The sequence below is a fragment of the Neomonachus schauinslandi genome, chromosome 14 (assembly GCF_002201575.2).
Source record: "Neomonachus schauinslandi chromosome 14, ASM220157v2, whole genome shotgun sequence".
NCBI classification, from domain to species: domain Eukaryota; kingdom Metazoa; phylum Chordata; class Mammalia; order Carnivora; family Phocidae; genus Neomonachus; species Neomonachus schauinslandi.
Window position 1 is genome coordinate 47,875,245 of NC_058416.1, and position 21,750 is coordinate 47,896,994.

Genomic DNA, 21,750 nt, shown 5'->3' on the forward strand with positions numbered 1-21,750 from the left:
TTGGACATGGTGAACTTTGAGATGATTATTACACTTCCACATGTGTACTACATATTCCACAGGTGGAAGACACTGGGATACATTTAAGAACTGTAAGCATACAGAGAGTATTTAAATACACAGGACTGGCACTTTCGCTCCTGGTCATGGGAGAGTTAACAAGGAACAGATTTATCTCCTATCTTAGCAAAAATATTGGAATAAAATGTACCGAGATAATGGTTTTTATTTATTTAGTTTTAAAGGTTTTATTTATTTTGGGGGGGGGGAGCACAGAGAGAGAGTGAGAGGGAGAAGCAGGCTCCCCACTGACCACAGAGCCCGATGTGGGGCTCGATCCCAGGACCCTGGGATCATGACCTGAGCTAAAAGCAGACGCTTAACCTACTGAGCCACCCAGGCACTCGAGACAACAGTTTTTAGAGACTGAATAACAAACAGCATAGGAAATGATTCCTGAGAGAAGGAAAGCAAGTTAACAGTGCTTCTAGCACAAGAGCTTTTTTCTAACTGGTAGTGTTAGTTCCAGATTGTAAAGAATTATGGTCTTAACTAAAAACTGGAGGCTTGACCATGTTCTTTAGTTAAGAAATCATGGTATGTTCAATTTGTGTTATGAAAACTCATGATACAGATTTTGCTTGTACTGCCAAATTGCTTTCCAAAATCGTGATCTCTATTTACACTCCCACTGGTAGTTAGAGCCTATTTCTCACCAAATGCTTACCTGCACTACAAGCTATCCATAAATAACTTTAATCTGCTTGGTTATCAAATTTTCTAGCCCACAGCTGTTAAAAAGAAAATTTAAAAGGGAACTAAATCACTAGAGGCAGGCATCTAATAGTTAACAGACAGCAAGGGAAGAAATTAAAAAAACATGTTTCAAGAAAACACAGAACCTGGGCGCCTGGGTGGCTCAGTTGGTTAAGCGTCTGCCTTCAGCTCAGGTCATGATCCTGGAGTCCCGGGATCGAGTCCCACATCTGGCTCCCTGCTCAGCGGGGGGTCTGCTTCTCCCTCTGACCCTCTTCCCGCTCGTGCTCTCTGTCTCTCATTCTCTCTCTCTCAAATAAATAAATAAACTCTTTAAAAAAAAAAAAAAAAAGAAAACACAGAACCTGCCTGAGATATTTAGTGAGTGGATGGTTAGTACTACTTCTGCTTCACTAGTCCAAGATAGCCAATGTATAAAAGGAAAATATAATTGTGTTCTAAGGATTACATAGAGCCTGCTCATCACATTGTGTTTAGGAAGGAGTGTTTGGGGGAAAAGTTAAGAAATTATGGTTATACCAGTTATTTAGAAAAAAACAATTATGAATATATGTCATTTCCTGAGAGTGCTGGGATAAGTAATAAACATTAAAGTTTCCTACTAAAGTATCAGAATTTTCCCCAAATAGTATACGAATAAGGAAGGGCCTTTGCTGTAATATAACACCAGGGGAAAGAAATTAAAACAAATACAAATTAACACAGAAAAGAAAAACGGCACAGATATCTTAAGCTGGTAAAAAAGAACGAGGGCTTAGGTTCCAGATTCACTTAATGAAAATCTGAGAGGTTGAGGGCTTTCATTTCCAAGTATTGAGATCCCCGAAATCACAGCCAGTGTGCTCTTTAATTATCCATCCTGCTATTCCTGGCTCAAACGAGGTTTCTAGATACAAATATGGTCTCTATCTATGATTTTTAAATCATGCATTTCTAATCTAGAAAGCCGTATTTTAAAAAACCCACTGAACAGTATTCACATTTATACTTACAATTTCACATTCCTTACATGTGTGTCCAAGCAATTTTCTTCTCTCTTCTTTTTTCCGAACTACCTCAATATGAGGAAAATTCTGTAAGCTAGTCTCTCTGGAAGAAAAATGAATTAAATTTAAAAATTAATCCATTTGTTACTACAAAGATCTTTGGTTTAGATTTTTAATTAATGAAGGTGAGGGCCCAGAGGAGAAATAATCCCAAAACATTCATTCATTTTATTTGAAATGTTTACTATGTCAGAAAAACATATTTTTTCATGCATTCTTCATTAAATACTTATTAGGTGCTTACTGTATGTCAGGTATTTTTATGTATATTGTTCTCTAACTGAAAAAGATAACTATTACTTCCTATTTTTGCCTCTGATTGGCTGAAAATAATATATAAAATAACCTAATTTATTACTATTTAAATATTTTATGTATTTACTTAGAGAGAAAGAGAGAGTGAGTGAGTGTGGGGAGAGGGAGAGGGAGAGAGAAAATCCCAAGCAGGCTCCAAGTGGGGCTCGATCTCACAACCCTGAGATCATGACCTGAGCTGAAATCAAGAGTCAGATGCTTAACTGACGGTCATCCAGGTGCCCCTAAAACAACCTAATTTAAAAAGAAATATTGTACTATTAAAGTCAGGAATTGGTATTCTATAACATAACCAAGAAAGAGAGTAACTGCCTATTAACTCAGTTTTCTTTAAGAACCTGTATTTCTGGGCTAACCTACTCCCCTCCTCAAAAAAGAGATTCTTCTGTTTGTACGTCATGAGTCATTTTCTCTAAAAATTTCTTTTGCTGCCTCCACTCACCCTGAATTCTTTAAAATGTCAGGAACAATTATTTGCGCTTGTCCTTAAATGGATCAGATCCTACTGAGAACTGCTGGAAACCTAGGGCGGTCAAAGCCACTGAGGTATGGATTAATGAGATATAGAGTGCTTTGGGAAGCAAAAGCAAGCAGGAAGTACAGAACTTTTTAATATACTGTATCCTGCTTTAAGTTTTAAAGCTCAGTATAGAAAAGTCCAAACAAATAGGTAAATGAAGACTGAAGTGATGGTATACATATTTGTTTATAACAGAAACATCCCCAGAGAGCTTCAAGAGCCTGACTCACAAAAACTGATTTGTAAAACGACGTGGTAACATATCTACTCCTCTGAGGCATTCTGATCACATACCCCTCTAGTTGGCAAGCACTTTCTCTCAAAAGGAAGCTTTAACTGCTCTATGTCAAAGTATATGAGGTTATAGGTCCTGTGGGGGCTTAAGCCCAAGAACTCTCAACTTCAGAGCAATCTGTAAGTTAAAAGGACAGATAAAAATTGCTTTCTTTCAAATGGTTTATGGACTCTTAAAAGCTTATACAGAATACATTTTGGCCGTATCCTTTCCTCTTGAGTATTATTTATTCTGCTACTATTGTTCTAATGCTGCAATGAATTTCCTAGCAGACTGGCAACTGTACTAGACCTTAAAGCATCACCTGAGAGATGACTAAGCCTCTTGTCCCTCATACAACACAACCCATCTTCCCAGGGTTTGCTAGTATTGTCTGTGGGGAAAGGAACAATGCTAATTTTAAGACTTTTACTGTCCTCATGTCTTATACCCACCTCTTGTGTCTCCAGCTATCTAATGGTTTCAGAATAAATAAAACTACTCACATTTTTAAAAAGTTAGTGAACTTTCAATATGAAACATTTGAAATGACAGTTCTTACTCTGCAATCCTACTTCAAGGAATCTATCCCAAAGATACACAACAATATGAAAAGAAAATGCACAACATTATTCACTACAGCATTCTGTGTTAGCATAACTGTAAACACCCCAAATACTCATTACTAAGGAATAAACTATGGTACAAACAATAAAGTACTGTACAACTAAGAAGGGAAATGCGGAATACCACTATATGCTATTATGAGTGATTTTCCAGGATATATACTTAAATGAAAAAAGCAAAACAGAAAAGTATATATATAGCATTCTACCATTTGTTTCAGGGGAGAGAGAATGACAATATATTTCTGTATCGATATCAGCTTTTATTTTTTAAAATGGATTGAAAACCATATTTTTTAACAAATGGTTACCTTTAGGGGTAGGGAGCTAATAGGGTAAAGGGGACAATGATGGAAACTAGACACATCTGAATATACCTTGTTTTGTAGCCTCTGATACCATGTACATATTTTACATAATTAAAAAAAATTAAAGATAAAAAAACAACTACAAAATTCAAAAGCAAAATAAAACAAACCTAGGGACTGAGTCAGTTGCATACCTGCCCAAAAAATAATTATTCCAAATGGCTTTAAAACACAGTGACTGGACTGTACATTTATTATTATAAATAGATACACCTTTTCTTTTCACTTTTAGAATTTTTATTTTATGAAAAGATGCAGGGGCACTTGGGTGGCTCAGTTGTTAAGCGTCTGCCTTCGGCTCAGGTCATGAGCCCAGGGTCCTGGGATTGAGCCCCGCATCGGGCTCCCTGCCCGGCGGGAAGTCTGCTTCTCCCTCTCTCTCCCCCAACACCGCTTGTGTTCCCTCTCTCGCTATGTCCCCCTCCCCCCAATTTCTCACACCTTAAAAAAAAAAAAAAATTAAAAAAAAAAAAAAAAAAAAAAGATGCAGATAACATGGTTGTTCTAATAGAATATATCTTAAGAACAAAAAGCCCACAAAGACATCTTAAATCATTTTCATAAATCATATTATTGGTGATAATTTATATTATTCTGAGACTGCTCTAAATATTAAAGAATAAAGTTAAATGAGAAATTATGTTGGTAGCACTGAGAAATGGGATTCTCAGTAGGGGGAAAGTAGGTACAGATAAGAGACAGAAGAGGTTGTTACGTAAAAATCCTGTAGTTTTTTTTTTTTTTTTAAAGATTTTATTCATCTATCTGACAGAGAGAGACAGCGAGAGAGGGAACACAAGCAGGGGGAGAGGGAGAGGGAGAAGCAGGCCTCCCGCTGAGCAGGGAGCCCGATGCGGGGCTTGATCCCAAGACCCTGGGACCATGACCTGAGCCAAAGGCAGACGCTTAACGACTGAGCCACCCAGGCGCCCCCAAAATCCTGTAGTTCTGAACTTGAATTGGAGCTATCAATATGAAAAAGTGTAGTTATCTCAAAAAACAAAATAAAACAAAAACCTTATTCCTAACTCTGTCCACCTAAAAGATCTAGAAATAATAACTCTGGCAGTGAGCAACCTGGTGGTTTGACTAAAACACATGAAACATTTAAATCCATGAGTTCGTAATGACACCACAAGTAAAAACTCCCTAGTCACATTTGGGATGCTAGAGTACTATTTATTTGGAGAACTGGTAAATAAAGGAAAAGAATTAAGCATTTAGCAACAAAACAACAGCTCTTATCTATTAGAGTCTTACAGCATCAATAAAAATTTGTCTTGGCCTGTCAGATCCCTAAAATTCTCAACAGAAATAAGTATAAAATAAACTTTGCTTATTGAGTGACTAAATTTGCTAACATCATAACTTGAAGAAAAAAAAACAAAAAAGTTTTTTGAATTGAATTACTATGCTTAAATTCACTTCTAGAATGAACAGTACATGATTAAAAGTTATAGAATTTGCCATCTTTGGGGAAGCCTGGGCAGCTCAGTCAGTTAAGCATCCAACCTCAGCTCAGGTCATGATCTCAGGGTCCTGGGATTGAGCCCCCACGTTGGGTTCCCCGCTCAACAGGGAGGCTGCTTCTCCCTCTTCCTCTGCCCCTCCCCCTGCTTGTGCTCTCTCTCTCTCTCAAATAAATAAAATCTTAAAAAAAAAAAGAAAAAAGAATTTGCCATCTTTGAATAAAAGGCACAAAGCAGCATTATGGTTCAAAATCAAGATGCTCAGTTTTTCTTTTAAGGTTTAAAAATCCTCATGCAGTAATTCTCAAGCACAACCTAACGCTTGCCACCTAGTCTTATACTATATAACAGTTACAGTATATAATATAACAAATTCCTGAAGTTCAAATAAAGTCCCTAATAAAACAGAACAGGAATAAAAACATTTGTTATAAAAAAAAAGAGAAAATAACTATTACCACTGTCAAAAAAAGTAGTGGTAATATAAATTTCCTTATTTGTAGTATTTGTCCTTTTTATGCTTGAGTCCCTCTTTTTTGTTAAGACCATAAGGTAAATGATATGAACTTCACTTTAACCAAAGTAGCAATTTAACAGTTCAGAGGTATTCTGACAAAGATGACTCTGTTGTACTTCCAATCACATCACTGGTATTAATCAAGACCAACTTACTTTTCATCATCTTTAAAATACGGCTCCACAAATGCTTTCTGTTTGACTTTATTTTGTTTATCACCAGGAACTGTAAACAAAACACACATACCACAAACTGAATGCAAAATTGAGAAATAGCTTTTTTGGAACAAGAATGACCTATATCAAAACTTCATTCTTGGGCGCCTGGGTGGCTCAGTTGGTTAAGCGACTGCCTTCGGCTCAGGTCATGATCCTGGAGTCCCTGATCGAGTCCCGCATCGGGCTCCCTGCTCGGCGGGGAGCCTGCTTCTCCCTCTGACCCTCCCCCCTCTCATGTGCTCTCTCTCTCTCATTCTCTCTGTCTCAAATAAATAAAATCTTTAAAAAAAAAAAAAAAACTTCATTCTTATTGGATTTCATACTTCAGCCTCCTGGACAACTCGTTTAAATTTTCTGTAACTAATTTTCTCTTTCTTTTTCATCTGCATAATGAGGAGGGTGGTGATTATCTTGTTCACCTCAGAATTACTAGAGATAAAAATCTTACTTATAAAACTATTTTAGATTTAAAAACTATATATACAAAGTGTATGTACATATGTGTAGATTATATATAAAATTATTTTAGACTTCAAAAGAATTATTCTTTTTTTTTTTTTTTTAAAGATTTTATTTATTTATTTGCGAGAGAGAGACTGAGAGAGAGAGCACATGAGAGGGGGGAGGGTCAGAGGGAGAAGCAGACTCCCTGCTGAGCAGGGAGCCCGATGCGGGACTCGATCCAGGGACTCCAGGATCATGACCTGAGCCGAAGGCAGTCGCTTAACCAACTGAGCCACCCAGGCGCCCCCAAAAGAATTATTCTGATGCCCATTATCATTTGGCACCAAACAATAAGACAGCTTCTAATATGTTTCACTTATTTGTCTTGCTGATTTTTTTTTTTTTTCAGTAAGCTCTACACCCAATGTAGGGCTCAAACTCACGACCCTGAGATCAAGAGTCACATGCTCCACTGACTGAGCCAGCCAGGAGCCCCAGTCCTGCTGATTTTTATAATGTGTCTTTGACGTAGATTAACTAGGAAATAGAGGTTAAAGAATTTTATCAGAAAATTGGTGACAAAATAAGAGCAAAAGCTCATGGACCCGAATCCCAAGTTGTCTAGACCCAAACAGCCAACTGCTATTGTGTATTCAAATAATCAAAATTTATCATGCATGGTGCTAAGTTCTGGGGACACGCAATGTCCGACAAGAGAAACCAGGTCTCCTGTCCTCATGGAGTCTATACCACAGTGAGGGAAACAGACATTAAGCAAGTCGACAGCTAAGGCTTTTCTGAGGAAGGACATGGAAGGTGGTAACTGATGAATAAAAAGAAGTCAGCCACAAGAAGCAGGAGTGGAGAATGTTCTAGGTAAAGGTCCTGAGATGGGAAAAAGTTTGGTATGTAATAAGAACTAAGAGAAGGCCAGTGTGGTTGAGATTGCGTGAATAAAGGTGTTAGGAAAGATGAGATCGGAGATGTGGGCAAGCACCAGATCATGATGGGCCCTAGAGGCTGAAAGGAGTTTGAATGCAAAAGCAAACCACTGAAGACTTTTGAAAAGAATCTACTTACTGAGGGATAATTTATACAGAAAACACACTGATTTTAAGTATACTAGGATTAATTTTGACAAATGTTTACTCCAGTGTAACTACCATCCAAATCAAGAGAGAGAACTTGCATCACCCCTCGAAGTTTCCTTCTATTCTTCTGCTTCTCAAACAGATGAATGTTCTCTGATGTCTCTTCCCTCCCCCTATGGAGGGATGATTTCTGCCACCACAGCTTAGTTACGCCTGTTTTAGAACTTTGTATTAATGGAATTACATAATATGTATTCTTTTCCATCTTTTGGATCTTTCTAGCTCAATAGGTTTTGGAGATTCATTGTTGAGTCGAGTACCCTCCTTTTTGTTGACAAGTAGTATTCCATTAAATGAGTTTACCACAATTCATATTTAGTCACCTGTTGATGGACATTTGGGTTATTTCTAGTTTTGAGCTACTACACATAGCACTGTTATGAACATTCTTGAACACAGTGCTTTGTGAACGTGTTTTCATTTTTCTTGTTTATATACCTAGAAGTGGAATTGCTGGGTACTATGCTGGGTGTATACATAACTTCATAAAAACCTGACAAACCTCAATAAAGCTGTTAAAAAAACCTTGCTGAACTCTTCCACAGCACAATTTTATATTCCTACCAGCAGAGTATGAGAGTTCTAGTTGCTCTTTACTCTTGCTAATGTCAGATTATTACTAATCTTAACTATTTCAGTGGGTGTGAAGTAGTATCTCAGGCCCTCCTGGTCCAATAATGTTGAGCATATTTACATGTGCTTACTGGCCAAATATCTTTTCACTGAGGGTTTTTATTTTTTTTTTAGATTTTGTTTATTTATTTGACAGAGAGAGAGACAGCAAGAGAGGGAACACAAGCAGGGGGAGTGGGAGAGGGAGAAGCAGGCTTCCCGTCAAGCAGGGAGCCCGATGTGGGGCCCGATCCCAGGACCCTGGGATCGTGACCTGAGCCGAAGGCAGACACTTTAATGACTGAGCCACCCAGGTGCCCCTCACTGAGGGTTTTTAAATAAGAAGATAATACAATCTAGTTTACATTTAAAATAAATGAGTTTTGAGTCTCTGGAGAGAAACAACTGTCATAAAAGACCAGTCAGGAGGCCTGTAGTAGAACAGGTGGAGAGAAGAGTGGTTTAGACTAGGGCAGTGGCTACAGGGATGGAGAGAAGTGATATGAAACATATTTTGGAGATAGTATTGCCAGGGTATCAGACTGGGCATGAAGAGGTAAAAGAAGAAGTCAAATATGACTCCCACATTTCTATCTTTAGTAACTGGGAGGATAGTTACTGAGGTTTAATGAGACCAGGAAAGGTGGGGGGGGGGGGGAGATCAAATTTGGGTAGAAAATAAAGATTTCTGATTTGAATAGTATGGGGTTCAGAAGAGAGAGGACAAGGCTAGGAGTAATGAATATATAGAAACATCTTCACTTGGTGTCCACAAACAGTACATACTCTTGTTTCCCTCCTACTTCACCGGCTCTACCTCCTTCTCAATTTCCTTTGCTGGTTCCTCTTTCTTTCTCCAAGCTTTCAAAGTTGCTATACCCCAGAGGTCAGAACTTGAAATGCTTCCGTTTTCTATACTTCGGTGATCTCACTCAGTTTCATGGCCTTAAGTATGATTATCTACTTGCTGTTGACCTCCTGCCCCCTAATCATTTCTTTATTCTGGCTGTTTTGTCCAAACTCGACACATATCAATTACCTACTAACATTTCCATTGAATGTCTAGTAAGTATTAACATGTCTAGAACCAAGCTTTTGATATCCTCCCTGAAATCTGTCCTTTCCTATGAAGAAAGACTAGGTAGAACTTTGTGATATGAGGGTCAAGAACATGAAATAAATGGACATTAAAATCCTAAACTATATGCCTAGGTGACTGGGAAAAATGAAAAAGCCTGAAAGCTCATTTGGTAAGAAATAAATGGAACCTGGTTTGGATATGTTAAGTTGTTGAAGAGACACAAAGTAGCATTTGCATTTACATTACATTTCCTGAAAGAAATGCAGGACTGGGATTCATCAGAGAAGACAAACTAGAGACGCAGAGGTAGTTAATAGAAGCATGAGAGAAAAATATATGTGAGGAAGAAAACAGTCTTGGGATACTCTAGGAAGCAGAAGTTTCCAGAGATCAAACAGTGCAGCACTGCCACAAAAGAGAAGTGAGAAGAAATTTTGAGATGGTCAGTGTGAGATGTAACTTAAAAAAAAAAAAAGGACAGAAATTAATAATTATATCTTGTAAAAGAATATCTCCCCAGCCTTTTTAAGTGAAAACAATTAGCAAAAGGCTCTTCTTGGAAGAAAAAAGTGAACTGAACAGTTGTAAATTTTTATCACAAAAGTTGGCTTGGATCAAGTTTTTGCTATGGACTGAGCAAGCAAAGCCTGCTGTTCTGTACCTGTGGTTAGGGTCTCATTCACTTTGAGCTAATAAGGGCTGTATTTTTTATTTATTTATTTAAAAGATTTTATTTATTTATTTGACAGAGAGAGACACAGCGAGAGAGGGAACACAAGCAGGGGGCGCGAGAGAGGGACAAACAGGCTTCCCGCGGAGCAGGGAGCCCGACGTGGGGCTCGATCCCAGGACCCTGGGATCATGACCTGAGCCGAAGACAGACGCTTAACGACTGAGCCACCCAAGGCGCCCCAGGGCTGTATTTTTTTTAAAACCTAATGGGAGCACGAGGAAAACATAATCAAGACAGACTATTCCATAGCAGAACGTGTGCTCATATATAACCTTTTCACTAGACTAAAAATTCCTTTTTTACTCACAAAAAGAAAATGAGACATTTTGCAAGAATTTTAACTTTCAATTCAGATTATCTAGTTAAGAGTTTCACTTAGAGTATTCTTCTTTTGAATGCTATCCTGCCCTATAAACCCTGCTTCTAATGAAAAGAATTTTATTGTTTTTAAAAAAAATTTTTAAAAAGATTTTATTTATTTTTTTGAGAGACAGAGCGAGAGAGAGCCGAGTGGGAGGCAGAGGCTGAGGGCGAGGGAGAAACAGGCTCCCTGCTGAGGAGGGGCTTGGTCCCAGGACACCGGGATCATGACCCAAGCCAAAGGCACACTTAACTGACTGAGCCACCCAGGCGCCCTGACAAGAATTTTAAAAAGACTGGGTGCCTGGGTGGCTCAGTCGTTAGGCATCTGCCTTCGGTTCAGGTCATGGTCCAGGGTCCTGGGATCGAGCCCCGCATCAGGCTCCCTGCTCAGCGGGAAGCTTGCTTCTCCCTCTCCCACCCCCTCTGCTTGTGTTCCCTCTCTCGCTGTGTCCCTGTCAAATAAATAAAATCTTAAAAAAAAAAAAAGAATTTTAGGGCGCTTGGGTGGCTCAGTTGGTTAAGCGACTGCCTTTGGCTCAGGTCATGATCCTGGAGTTCCGGGTTCGAGTCCCACATCAGGCTCCCTGCTCAGCAGGGAGTCTGCTTCTCCCTCTGACCCTCCTCCCTCTCATGCTCTCTGTCTCTCATTCTCTCTCTCGCAAATAAATAAAATCTTAAAAAAAAAAAAAAAAGAATTTTAAAAAGACAGATACATATAGTTACATTATTTTGTCTGGGAAGGTAACGCATTCAAACAGAAAATTAGTCTGAATTTTCTGTAAAACTGTCTCCTTCCAACTCTATTACAATGATTATTACTTAACAAAGAATGTTCTCAAAACTTTATGAATTTTATGCGCAAGTTATAAAGAAATCTGTAGTATTCAATCAAGATTAATTTCTTAGTTTTGATGAATATTTTATGGTCATATTAATATAAGGGGAAGCTGAATGAAAGGTACAGGGAATCCTCTGAACTATTTTTTTTTCCTCTGAGCTATTTTTTTGTAACTCTTTTGTTGGTCTGAAATTATCTCACTATCTAAAAGAAATTTATACAAGAAATATGAAATTTTAATTATTAATATATACCCCATCAAGTAAGTCTCTGTTAACTAGCTCGTTGACTTAATTTACTGAACCTAAGTGTAACTGAGAAGCCATAATTAGAAAGAAAATAGCCTTACTGTTTGGTTTCTTTGTGGTAGTTGACAATCCCTCTTCTTCATCTGCCACCTGGGGGAAGCTGTCTGCCAAACAGGATTCATATTCTTCATGTGTTGTCCGATCAAACATATCTTCCAAGCTATCATTCATTTTTCTTTCTCCATCTGTGTAAAAGAGCATTGGCTTAGGGCAACAAGCTTTTTGCTTTCTACATAGACCAATGTGAAACTTGTAATAACCGCCACAAAATACACTTGCCTAGGATGTACATGGGGCAACAGTAAACCCCCAAGTCTAGATAGTTACTATATTTACAAAGACTTTATGTTAGGGCTTTAAATGTCATTTATTCATGTGAAGAGAATGTTTGTTGTTGTCATTACATACATAAAAATCTTTTTCTCCCTATTAGCTCATGTATAATTCATACTACACTAAAACGAGTCCTACCAAAAAACTGTGAGGAATAGAAAATGCATCATAATGAATGATGAAAAATATTAAGTTTAAATAAAATGTGTATAAATAACTGACATTAAAATCTATAGAACTTGCTCATCTGCTTATTTTTCTAATGTGGTAGCAAAAAAGTATTTTATTACATCATCAATAACACTTGGTAGTTGAGTAGTGCTAGAAATAATGAATTCAATTCCTCATTTGATATGTTAAGTGCTAAATTCATCCTCAGATTACTAAGTACAGTTCCCACTATATAATCACATTTTGAAAAATGGCAGTTTACTAAAAAACAGAAATAGATCCAGTTGGCTAACACACATGATAGAGCAGAAGCCTGCTCAGATTCCGCTCTATAAAATAACCACCACCTCCCCCAATCCATGGTGCTCTAGCACCCTTACCCTATTTTATCTTTCTCCAGAACTTAGCATCACCTATTATACCACATATTTGATTATTTCTCCCCTTAAATTAGAAGGTAAGTTCCACGAAGTAGGTACTTTTGTTCTGTTTACTCATTATTTCCAGTTCCTGAAACACTTCCCTTTATAGAATTGAAGCTCAATATTTACTGAATGATTAAACATTTTTTTTTTCACACTGAGGATCAAATTTGTAAATAATATACAATTTCTATGTGCTAGGCAGTGTGTTAGGTAGGTATTCCCAAAGTATTCTGTATATGCTGTTAATAATTCACAATGTTAAATCATTAGTTTATCTTTTTAATTTTTTTTTTTTTTAAGAGAGAGAGAGTGTGAGCAGGGAGGGAGGAGTAGGAGGGAGAGGGAGAGAGAGAATCTTAAGGAGACTTCACACCCAGCATGGAGCCCAATGTGCGGCTCAATCCCACCATCCTGAGATCATGACCTGAGCCGAAATTAAGAGTCAGACGTTTAACCAACTGAGCCACCCATGTGCCCCACTAGTTTGTTTTTTTTTTTTTGGTCTGACTTCTGACTGAAATACTTGACAACAGAGACTATATCCTTATTAATCTTTCTATCACAGCATTTGGGAAGTCTAATACACAGTAGAAATATAAAACATATTTTTGAACTGAAATATTAGCAGTCATTGGGGGATTTTATTGGTATGATTCATTTTTAACCAATTCTAAGTATTAAAAAGATCTACCTTATGGGTAAAATGCACGGGACTATCTTTTTCCACATATGGCTTTAAGAATATCTCCTATCCTAGGTGCTGGTCTTACACTCCTCCACTGAGTGGGAAGGGCTGCTTGCTTGCTTTGAATTTGGGTAGGTCTTCGTGACACTATACAACTTCTGAGGCCAGATCATAAAAATACCATGCACTTCTGCCTTTTTCTTTTTGGGATGCTGACTCTGGGAACCTAGTCTCCATGTGATGAGGAAGCTCAAACTACCCCACGTGGAAAGTCCATATAGAGAAGCCCTGAAACTAAATGAAGAGAAATGCCAAGCCACCCTCAGCTTGTCTACCCCTCTGCTGTTCCAGCTCTAGCTACCATTTGCCTACAACTGCATAAGAGACCCTGGGACAGAACCATCCAGCCAAACTCTTCCTGAATTCCTGAACCATAGAAACTATGAAAGTAAGAAAATGACTGTTGTTTTAATCCTTTAAGTTATTGGAGTGGTTTATTATAATAGCAATAGTACTCAAAATATCTTATGTAGCCAAAACTGTCTCCACTCATTAGTTCAAATTCTAACCTCACTTCCACATGATACTTGCTTCAAACATATTTGGGAAAACATCATATTCTTTGAATTAACTAGATAAATTTGAAGCCAAAGTAGTCATACTTTAGTTTTACCTTTTCTTTTTTTTAACAGAAATAAGGAAAACATTATCAGAAGCTGGTACCAGACATAATCTTAAAAGCAAAGTACCTTCTTAAGAAGAAAGTTACTTAAGTGTCATTCACTATAAAAGGACAATAAATCACTGTTAAGGTTTCTTTTAATAGGTAGGCCTTTCAAAGTAGGCAGCCAGCTACTTGATTGTATGGTTACTCATTCTTAAAGAACAAATAATTAAGGCAAAGATTACTATAATTTTTCCTCACTTACTGCAGTTAGGGCAGCAAGAGATAAAGTGTTTCTTTTCTTCTTTTTTAAAAGATTTATTTGGGAGAGAGAGAGTCAAAGAGAGAGAGAGAGGGTGCACAAGCGGGGAGAGGGGCAGAGGGAGAGAGAGAGGGGAAGCAGGCTACTCGCTGAGGAGGGAAGCCCCATGCGGGGCTCAATCCCATGACCCTAAGATCATGACCTGAGCTGAAACCAAGAGTCAGACGCTTAATTGACTGAGCCACCAGGCATCCTGAGATAAAGTGTTTCAAAAGAAGTGGGGACAAGATTGGCTTCAGCCCCAGGCAGGTAGATTACAGAATATTCAGAACAAGATAGGGAATGTACATATAGACTGTCTTCAGTTTCTAACAGATGATCACTGGAAAATGTCCTTGCTTTTGGCTCTGCAACCCTGTGGCAGGTCCTAACCCTTCAACATAAGAGTGTAAGTGACACTTTCCTGGGCTAGTTGATCTCATGCCATATGCCTCTGTAGTTAGGGATGTTGCTAAGGTGGTGCCAACCAAAATCCTTCCACTGTTCCTGCCTCTTTTGGAAAATCAAGACTTTAGATGGTATTGAGGAGGGCACATTCTGCATGGAGCACTGGGTGTTATGCACAAACAAGAATCATGGAACACTTCATCTAAAACTAATGATGTAATGTATGGGGATTAACATAAGAATAAAAAAAAATAGATGAAGAATTAATAGTCTGTTACCACAAAAGGCCAAATTCCCTTTTCTGTAGAAGCAGAATATGGCAGGGTAACTCAGCATATACACTATTATTCTTAGTTTACTGCTAATTTACAAGTCTATACAAATACTTCTCAGTAAACTCTCCCCTTTTCACCTTATCAAATTGCATTGCAAATTCCTATTTCTAAAACAGGACTCTCAAGATTCCCTTCTACAAAAAATTATCTAGGGATAATACCAGGGATCAGCAAACTTTTTCTTAAAGGGTCAGTCAGGAAATATTTTTGGCCTGTGGGCCCAATAAGGTCTGCAGCTACTACTCAGCTCTGCTGTGGTACCATGCAAGCAGCCATAGGCAACACATAAACAAATAAGTGAAGCTGTGTTCCAATAAACCTTTATTTATAAAACTGGCAGCTGGCTGTGGTTTGCTGAATCCTGGAAACAATTTGAATTCTTCCTGGAAAAAAAAAAGATTTTGGCTAAAGATTTTTTTCCCTTGAAATACTGAAACTGAGCTTTACTGAGAGAAATCTATTTATCAGAAGAGGAAAAAAAATACCTGGTTTATGGTGAAGAGGTAACTTGTGGTCATCAATGCAATGGTACAACTATAAACTTCCTTCCACATTTTTATTAAATAAAAAAAAGAAATCAAATCTTACTTGGACTTTTCTCTCCCTTCTGCTCCTGCTTCTTCATTTTTAAAAGCACAGTTTCACTAACCAATGTGCAGTCCATGTCCACTGTCTCTCCTCCTAGTCTTGACTGACTGCCATCCTAAATATTTAAAAATTCAAAAATTTTAACAATTATCCCGCATGGCCTTATATATTACTTTTAAAAAATTCTGGTAAAATATACACAGCATGAAATTTGTCATTTTTACCATATTTTAAGTATACATTTCAGTAGCATGAAGTTATATTTATTTTTACCTTAAGAATATACAGATTTAGGTTTTATTGCCTGTAAAACATTTTAGCTTCAATATACAAGCATCCTCTCTCAAGCCCATGAAAAGAAAGACTGATGTCAAGGAAGGGAGAGTTGTGCACTACTGATCTCCCTGGGCTTCTCCTCCCTTTCTTCTCCAGTTGGTCTCACAGTAATGAATATCAGTGTACACACAACAAATTTCATACTATAACAAGTTAAATACTTCATTGATATGCTCCCAAGTGAAAGAGAACTTCTCAAACTATGTAGAACCTAAATACAAGCCAAAAGAGTTATTTCCACTAAGAATTTTCATTTAATTTTATTATTTTTTTTAAGAGGTAGGGAGGGGCAGAGGGAGAGGGAGACAGAGAATCGTAAGCAGGCTCCACACTGGATGCAGGGCTCGACCTCACGACCCTGAGATCATGACCAGAGCCAAAATCTAGAGTTGGACATTTAACTGACTGAGCCACCCAGGCACCCCAGAATTTTAATTTTTAAAGAAATATACAGTATTTAAAAAATAGCCAACTAGGAAAACGAATTTTTTTCTTGATGGTAACATTATTTTTAAAGTTAATCAAGGCATATGATAAATTATTTTGATAAAATATAAAATTATTAAGGGGCACCTGCGTGGCTCAGTCAATTAAGTGTCTGCCTTCAGCTCAGCTCTGGATACCAGAGTCCTGGGATCCAGCCCTGCGTCGAGCTCCCTGCTCAGCGAGAAGTCTGCTTGTCCCTCTGCCTCTCCCCCGACTCGTGCTTGCTCTTTTTCTCTCAAATAAATCTTTAAGAAATATATATATATATAATTATTCAAATATGTAACTAGCATTTTCCTTTTTTTTAAACTATAATAATATTTTCCTGCAAAGGCCTTTTTAAAAATTTTTTGAGGGAAAGAAAGAGGAGGGGTAGGGGGAAAAGGAGAGAGAGAATCTTAAGTAGGCTCCATACCCAGTGCAGAGCCCAACGTGGGGCTTGATCTCATGACCTGAGCTGAAATCAAGAGTCAGACGCTTAATTGACTGACCCCCCCCAGGTGTCCCAGCTAAGGCCTTTAAAGTCAGAAGGTATTATTACCCTTTCAAAAATATCATAAAGTTAGAAAAATAAGCATTTTTATTTCTTTTCTGAATAAATAAATCAGGTTTTAAGAGGTATGTGATTATCTTAAGGTCACAGAATAAGTTAGGGGAGGAGGGTGACTAACAACTTACTAGAAAAACCACATGGGCCTTGGTTTTACTTTCTAACTTACCTTTGTATCTATTACAGTAATATCCATTTTATATTGAGAAAGGTCTGCTCCTGGATCTATGCTCCACTGGATATTTTCAAAGGATACATCTTCAGTAAGGAGAAAAAAGTACAATTAAAATGGATTTTAAACATTCTTATTACTTTAAAACGTTATGGGATCCACAGAATGGGAAAAAAGATTTGCAAATCATTATCTGCTAACAGGGTTGTATCTAGGACATATAAAGAACTCTCACAACTCAATAAGATGACAAATACCCCAAACGAAAATGATCAAAGAATCTGAATAGACAGTCCTTCAAAGAAGGGAACTGGCCAATAAGCACATGATAAGATGCTCAACAGCAGTAGCCATCAGGGAAAGGCAAATCAAAACCACAATGAGATAATACTTCACACCCAACGGGATGGCTAGAATCAAAACGACAGATAATAACAAGTATTGGTGAGAATGTGGAGAAATGGGAACCTCACGTGCTGCTGGTGAGAATGTGAAATGACACAGACACTTTGGAAAACACATAGTTCCTCAAAAGGTTAAAGAGAGTTAGCATATGGTCCAACAGTTCTACTCCTATATGTAACTCAAGAAAAATGAAAACATACATCTACATAAAATTGTACATCAATGTTCATAGCAAGCATTATTTATAATAGTGAAAAAAGTGAAAATAAAAGAAGTCACAAAATATCATATATTGTATGATTCCATTTATATGAAAACACCAGAATAGGCAAATCTACAGAGACAGAGGGTAGGTTAGTGGTTGCCTAGAATTGGGGAAGAGGGGAGAGGAATGCAGAATGATTGCTAATGGGTATTGTTCTTTACTTAGAAAAAGTTTTTTCCTCAAATATAATTAACATACAGTGTTATATATGTTTCAGATATACAATATGATTCAACATTTCTATACACTTCTCAGTGCTAATCAAGAAAGTATACTCTTAATCCCCTTTATCTATTTCACTCATTCCCACCCCCCCACCTCCCCCTTGGCAACCATCAGTGTGTTCTCCGTATTTAAGAGTCTGCTTTGGTTTTGCCTTTTCTGTTTATTTGTTTCTTAAATTCCACATATAAGTGAAATCATATGGTTTCTGTCTTTCTCTGTCTGACTTATTTCACTTAGCATTATATCCTCTAGGTCATCTGCGTTGTTGCAAAATGGCAAGATTTCATTCTTTTTTATGGCTGAGTAATAGTCCACTGTATATACATAACCACATCTTTTTTAAATCCATTCATTTATCTATGGACACTTGGGTTGCTTTCATATGTTGGCTACTGTAAATAATGTTGCTATAAACATAGGGGTCCATGTATCTTTTCGAATTAGTATTTTCATTTCCTTTGGGTAAATACCCAGTAGTGGAATTATTGGATCATATGGTAATTTTATTTTTGATTTTCTGAGGAACCTCTACACTGTTTTCCACAGTAGTGGTACCAATTTGCATTCCCACCAATGGTGCATGAGGCTTCCTTTTTCTCTACATCTGTCAACATCTGTTATTTCTTGTGTTTTTGCTTTCAGCCATTCTGACAGGTATAAAGTGACATCTCATTGTGGTTTTAATTTCTATTTCCCTGATGATTAGTGATGTGGAATCTCTTTTCATGTGTGTTGGCAATCCATATGCCTTCTTTGAAAAAATTTCTCTTCAGGTCCTCTACCCATTCTTAAATTGAATTATTTGTGTTTTTGGTATTGAGTTGTGTAAGTTCTTCACATATTTTGGATATTAACTTAATGGGTACTATTCTTTTTGAGGCGATAAAAATGTTCTAAACTCAGACTACAGTAATGGTTGTACAACTGAGTATACAAAACAACTGACTTGTACACTTTAATGAGTGATTTTTATATCAAAAATTGTTTTAAGAAAGTTAAAACTGTAACATTGTTTGAAGGAGTTTTCAATGTATGTGCACATGCATGACAACTACATAAAGCACAGTCACAGAACACAAAGTGACATAATATTAACTTTAAGTAAATTATGAAAGGTTAGGTAGGGTTTATAATCCCTAGAGCAGCCATGAGGAAAAAAAAACCCAAAACCAAAAATGTAAAAAAAATCAGAAATGAGAGTGAAGAAAGTGTTTTCATACAGAGACTGAAACTCTTTCCTTCTAGAAGAACACTAAAGAATGTGCTTCAGGAAAAAAGGGAAAATAAACCCAGAATAAAGGAAAAACTTTGCAATAAAGAATAAAAGAAAAAATACTACATAGGAAGTACAGAAATATTTGGTGGCCAAAAAACAAAAAGACTCATTTTAAACACAGCAAAATTATGAAAAGATTAACATACCTATTAATTAAGAGTAAAAAAGGTTTTCAAGCAAGAAGTTAAAAACCCACATAAATGTACATATACATATGTTTATACATATGTAAATGCAAAGAAAAAGGACAGGCTACCTGTGGGGTGAGGAACAAGGTTTGGATGATGAAAATTTTACTTGATGTATTTTAAAACTCCACATGGTTTAAAATTTGTAAAGCTTTTGCAAAGAAAATAAGAAATTACATAAAATAGGTAATCCACAAAATCACCTAAAAGGTAGGTATTAAAGACCTCAATTCATTTTTTCAAAAAGCATGAGAGCAGGAAAATCACATGCAAAATGAAACCAGTGAGAATCATCCCGTAAGCACAGAAATATGCAGGAAGAAATGTTTTTCCTAAAACAATTCAATATATCCAAAGAATGTATATTGTGTAACATTCGAGATCATTTAAAAAGAGTGGAAATACTATTTATAGTAAACATACCTTGACTGTTTTGTACAGACTTTGTTTTAGCAACTCTACATGGATTTAACTGAAGAACGGATGTAAGTTCACATGCTCCACGGACTGACCTGGCTATTTTTACTGGCTCATGAGAATCAGTTCCCTTAAACAGAAAGAATTATTAGCATCTAGATGAAATAATGAACAACCATTTTAATAAAAATACTTGAACATTTAACACAAACCTTCACATCATCGAAAAGATTCTCGGTCTCCAAACTTTCATGTGGACGTAGAGGGATTTTAAAGATGGGATTTTCTTCCTTGACTTGTAATGGTGTTTTATTATCTGGAGATGATTTACCCAAGGACTGGAGGATGCACTCCTGTAAACAGGGCTCCTCTGGGGAATCTCTGGTTAACACACAGCTCCCGCTCAAGGCCTTGCGGCTTGAGGAAGAGCCCTTTGGAATGGGCTTCAAGGCCTCATAGAGAGTCACTTGCCTAAATCTGATTTTAGAGGTCTCACTTCCTTGGCTTTTCTCTTGACGCTGAATAGCCGAAAATCGATCAGACAGATCTAGAGGTTTATCCATCACATAATCTCCATTCACAGAAGAATGACCATCCAGTAAAAAAGGAAAGGCATTTTCTTTATCAAAAGAGGCTTGGGGGCAGCTAACTTCATCTTCACTTTCTTCCTCAATTTTCTTTCTTTTGGATGTTCTGCCTCCCAGTGATTTCAGGAGTACTGCATGTTTGTCTTTATCAGTGACAGCATCTTTAATGTGATCAAAACCATCCTGTTCATTTTTGGATTCACTTATATTTTTATTGATAAGCATCTGCTTATTTGAAGATGACTGGCTAATGATCTTGTTCACTTCAGACCCAAGATTATGATGTGTGAAAAGGGCACTATCTTCAGATTTTGATCTAGTTTTCTCTGATCTAGAAGTAGAAGTGTTGTTGAAGGGTGCTGTTTTCAGAAGTTTTTTCCCAGTCTCTAAGAGAGAAGGGGACAAACTTGTATTCAAACCTAAACTACGTTTCACATTAGAGGTAGCCCCAAATACAGGAGAAGATACCCGAGTAGTCAATTCTTCTTGAGGAGGAGTCTTTGACTTAGAATCTGAAAATCTAAAAAAAACAAGGAGTGGTAAAACTTTCTTCCTACTAAAGAAATAGGGTAAAAATGATAAGACAAGCATATGAGAAAACTTACACTAATATAGAATTATTAATAGTAAGGGTCTTAGCCATGTATTAGATTCAGATGATTAACCAACATTTGAAATAGGGTAGAGTTGTCAGCTTTTCTTCATTTGGCTGACAAAAAGCAGAGGAAAATGATACCGTAAATCTATCTCAATACCTTGATATTCCTATCCATAAATATTTTTCCTAAGTAATTTAAACAACTTCACTATATAAGAAAATCGTATTTTAATAAATTCCACTGGAGACCCAAATTCTTTTGTTAATATGAAATCTCTTCATAAGTAACTTCAAGAAACAAAATCCTTCTACTACAGAACTGAACATAACTTAAGAGCCAGCCTGCCTGCAGCAGAGCAGACAGCTGTGATAGGAGAAAGAGTGTTAGGTTTAAGTTTGAAGATGTGGAATAGGTAAGAGCTCCAGCTCTAGTCCTTAAGAGCTATGTGGTGTTAAATAAGGCATTTAATCTCTGTAGAGCCGCATTTTTGTCGACTAAATAGGAGTAATAAAACCTACTTTAATGAATTACTTTGATGACAAATTAAAGATGATAAATGCATCTAAAACCAAAAGCACTTTTAAAAAGCAAGACAATACATAAATATAGGTATTATTAGTGGATGTTCTGAAATTAGTAAATGAGATGCAACACAATCTTGAAAATTCATCGAA

At 37.0% G+C, this 21,750-nt stretch overlaps 1 protein-coding gene across 3 annotated transcripts in view; it reads right to left on the minus strand.

Annotated features, from left to right (window-relative positions):
* The window catches only part of RBBP8 (RB binding protein 8, endonuclease), an 88,467-nt gene that overhangs the window by 4,619 nt on the left and 62,098 nt on the right, over positions 1-21,750 (minus strand). The window contains exons 12-18 of one of the 3 annotated variants that reach the window (XM_021686051.2): positions 20,103-20,997; positions 19,897-20,020; positions 17,112-17,200; positions 15,571-15,685; positions 11,702-11,845; positions 6,068-6,137; positions 1,770-1,866 (exon numbers count right to left, since the gene is read on the minus strand). In XM_021686051.2, the coding sequence (XP_021541726.1) occupies positions 1,770-1,866; positions 6,068-6,137; positions 11,702-11,845; positions 15,571-15,685; positions 17,112-17,200; positions 19,897-20,020; positions 20,103-20,997 (1,534 nt within the window). The remainder of the gene's footprint in view (positions 1-1,769; positions 1,867-6,067; positions 6,138-11,701; positions 11,846-15,570; positions 15,686-17,111; positions 17,201-19,896; positions 20,021-20,102; positions 20,998-21,750) is intronic. The other 2 variants (XM_044921282.1, XM_021686052.1) reach the window with 2 other exon arrangements.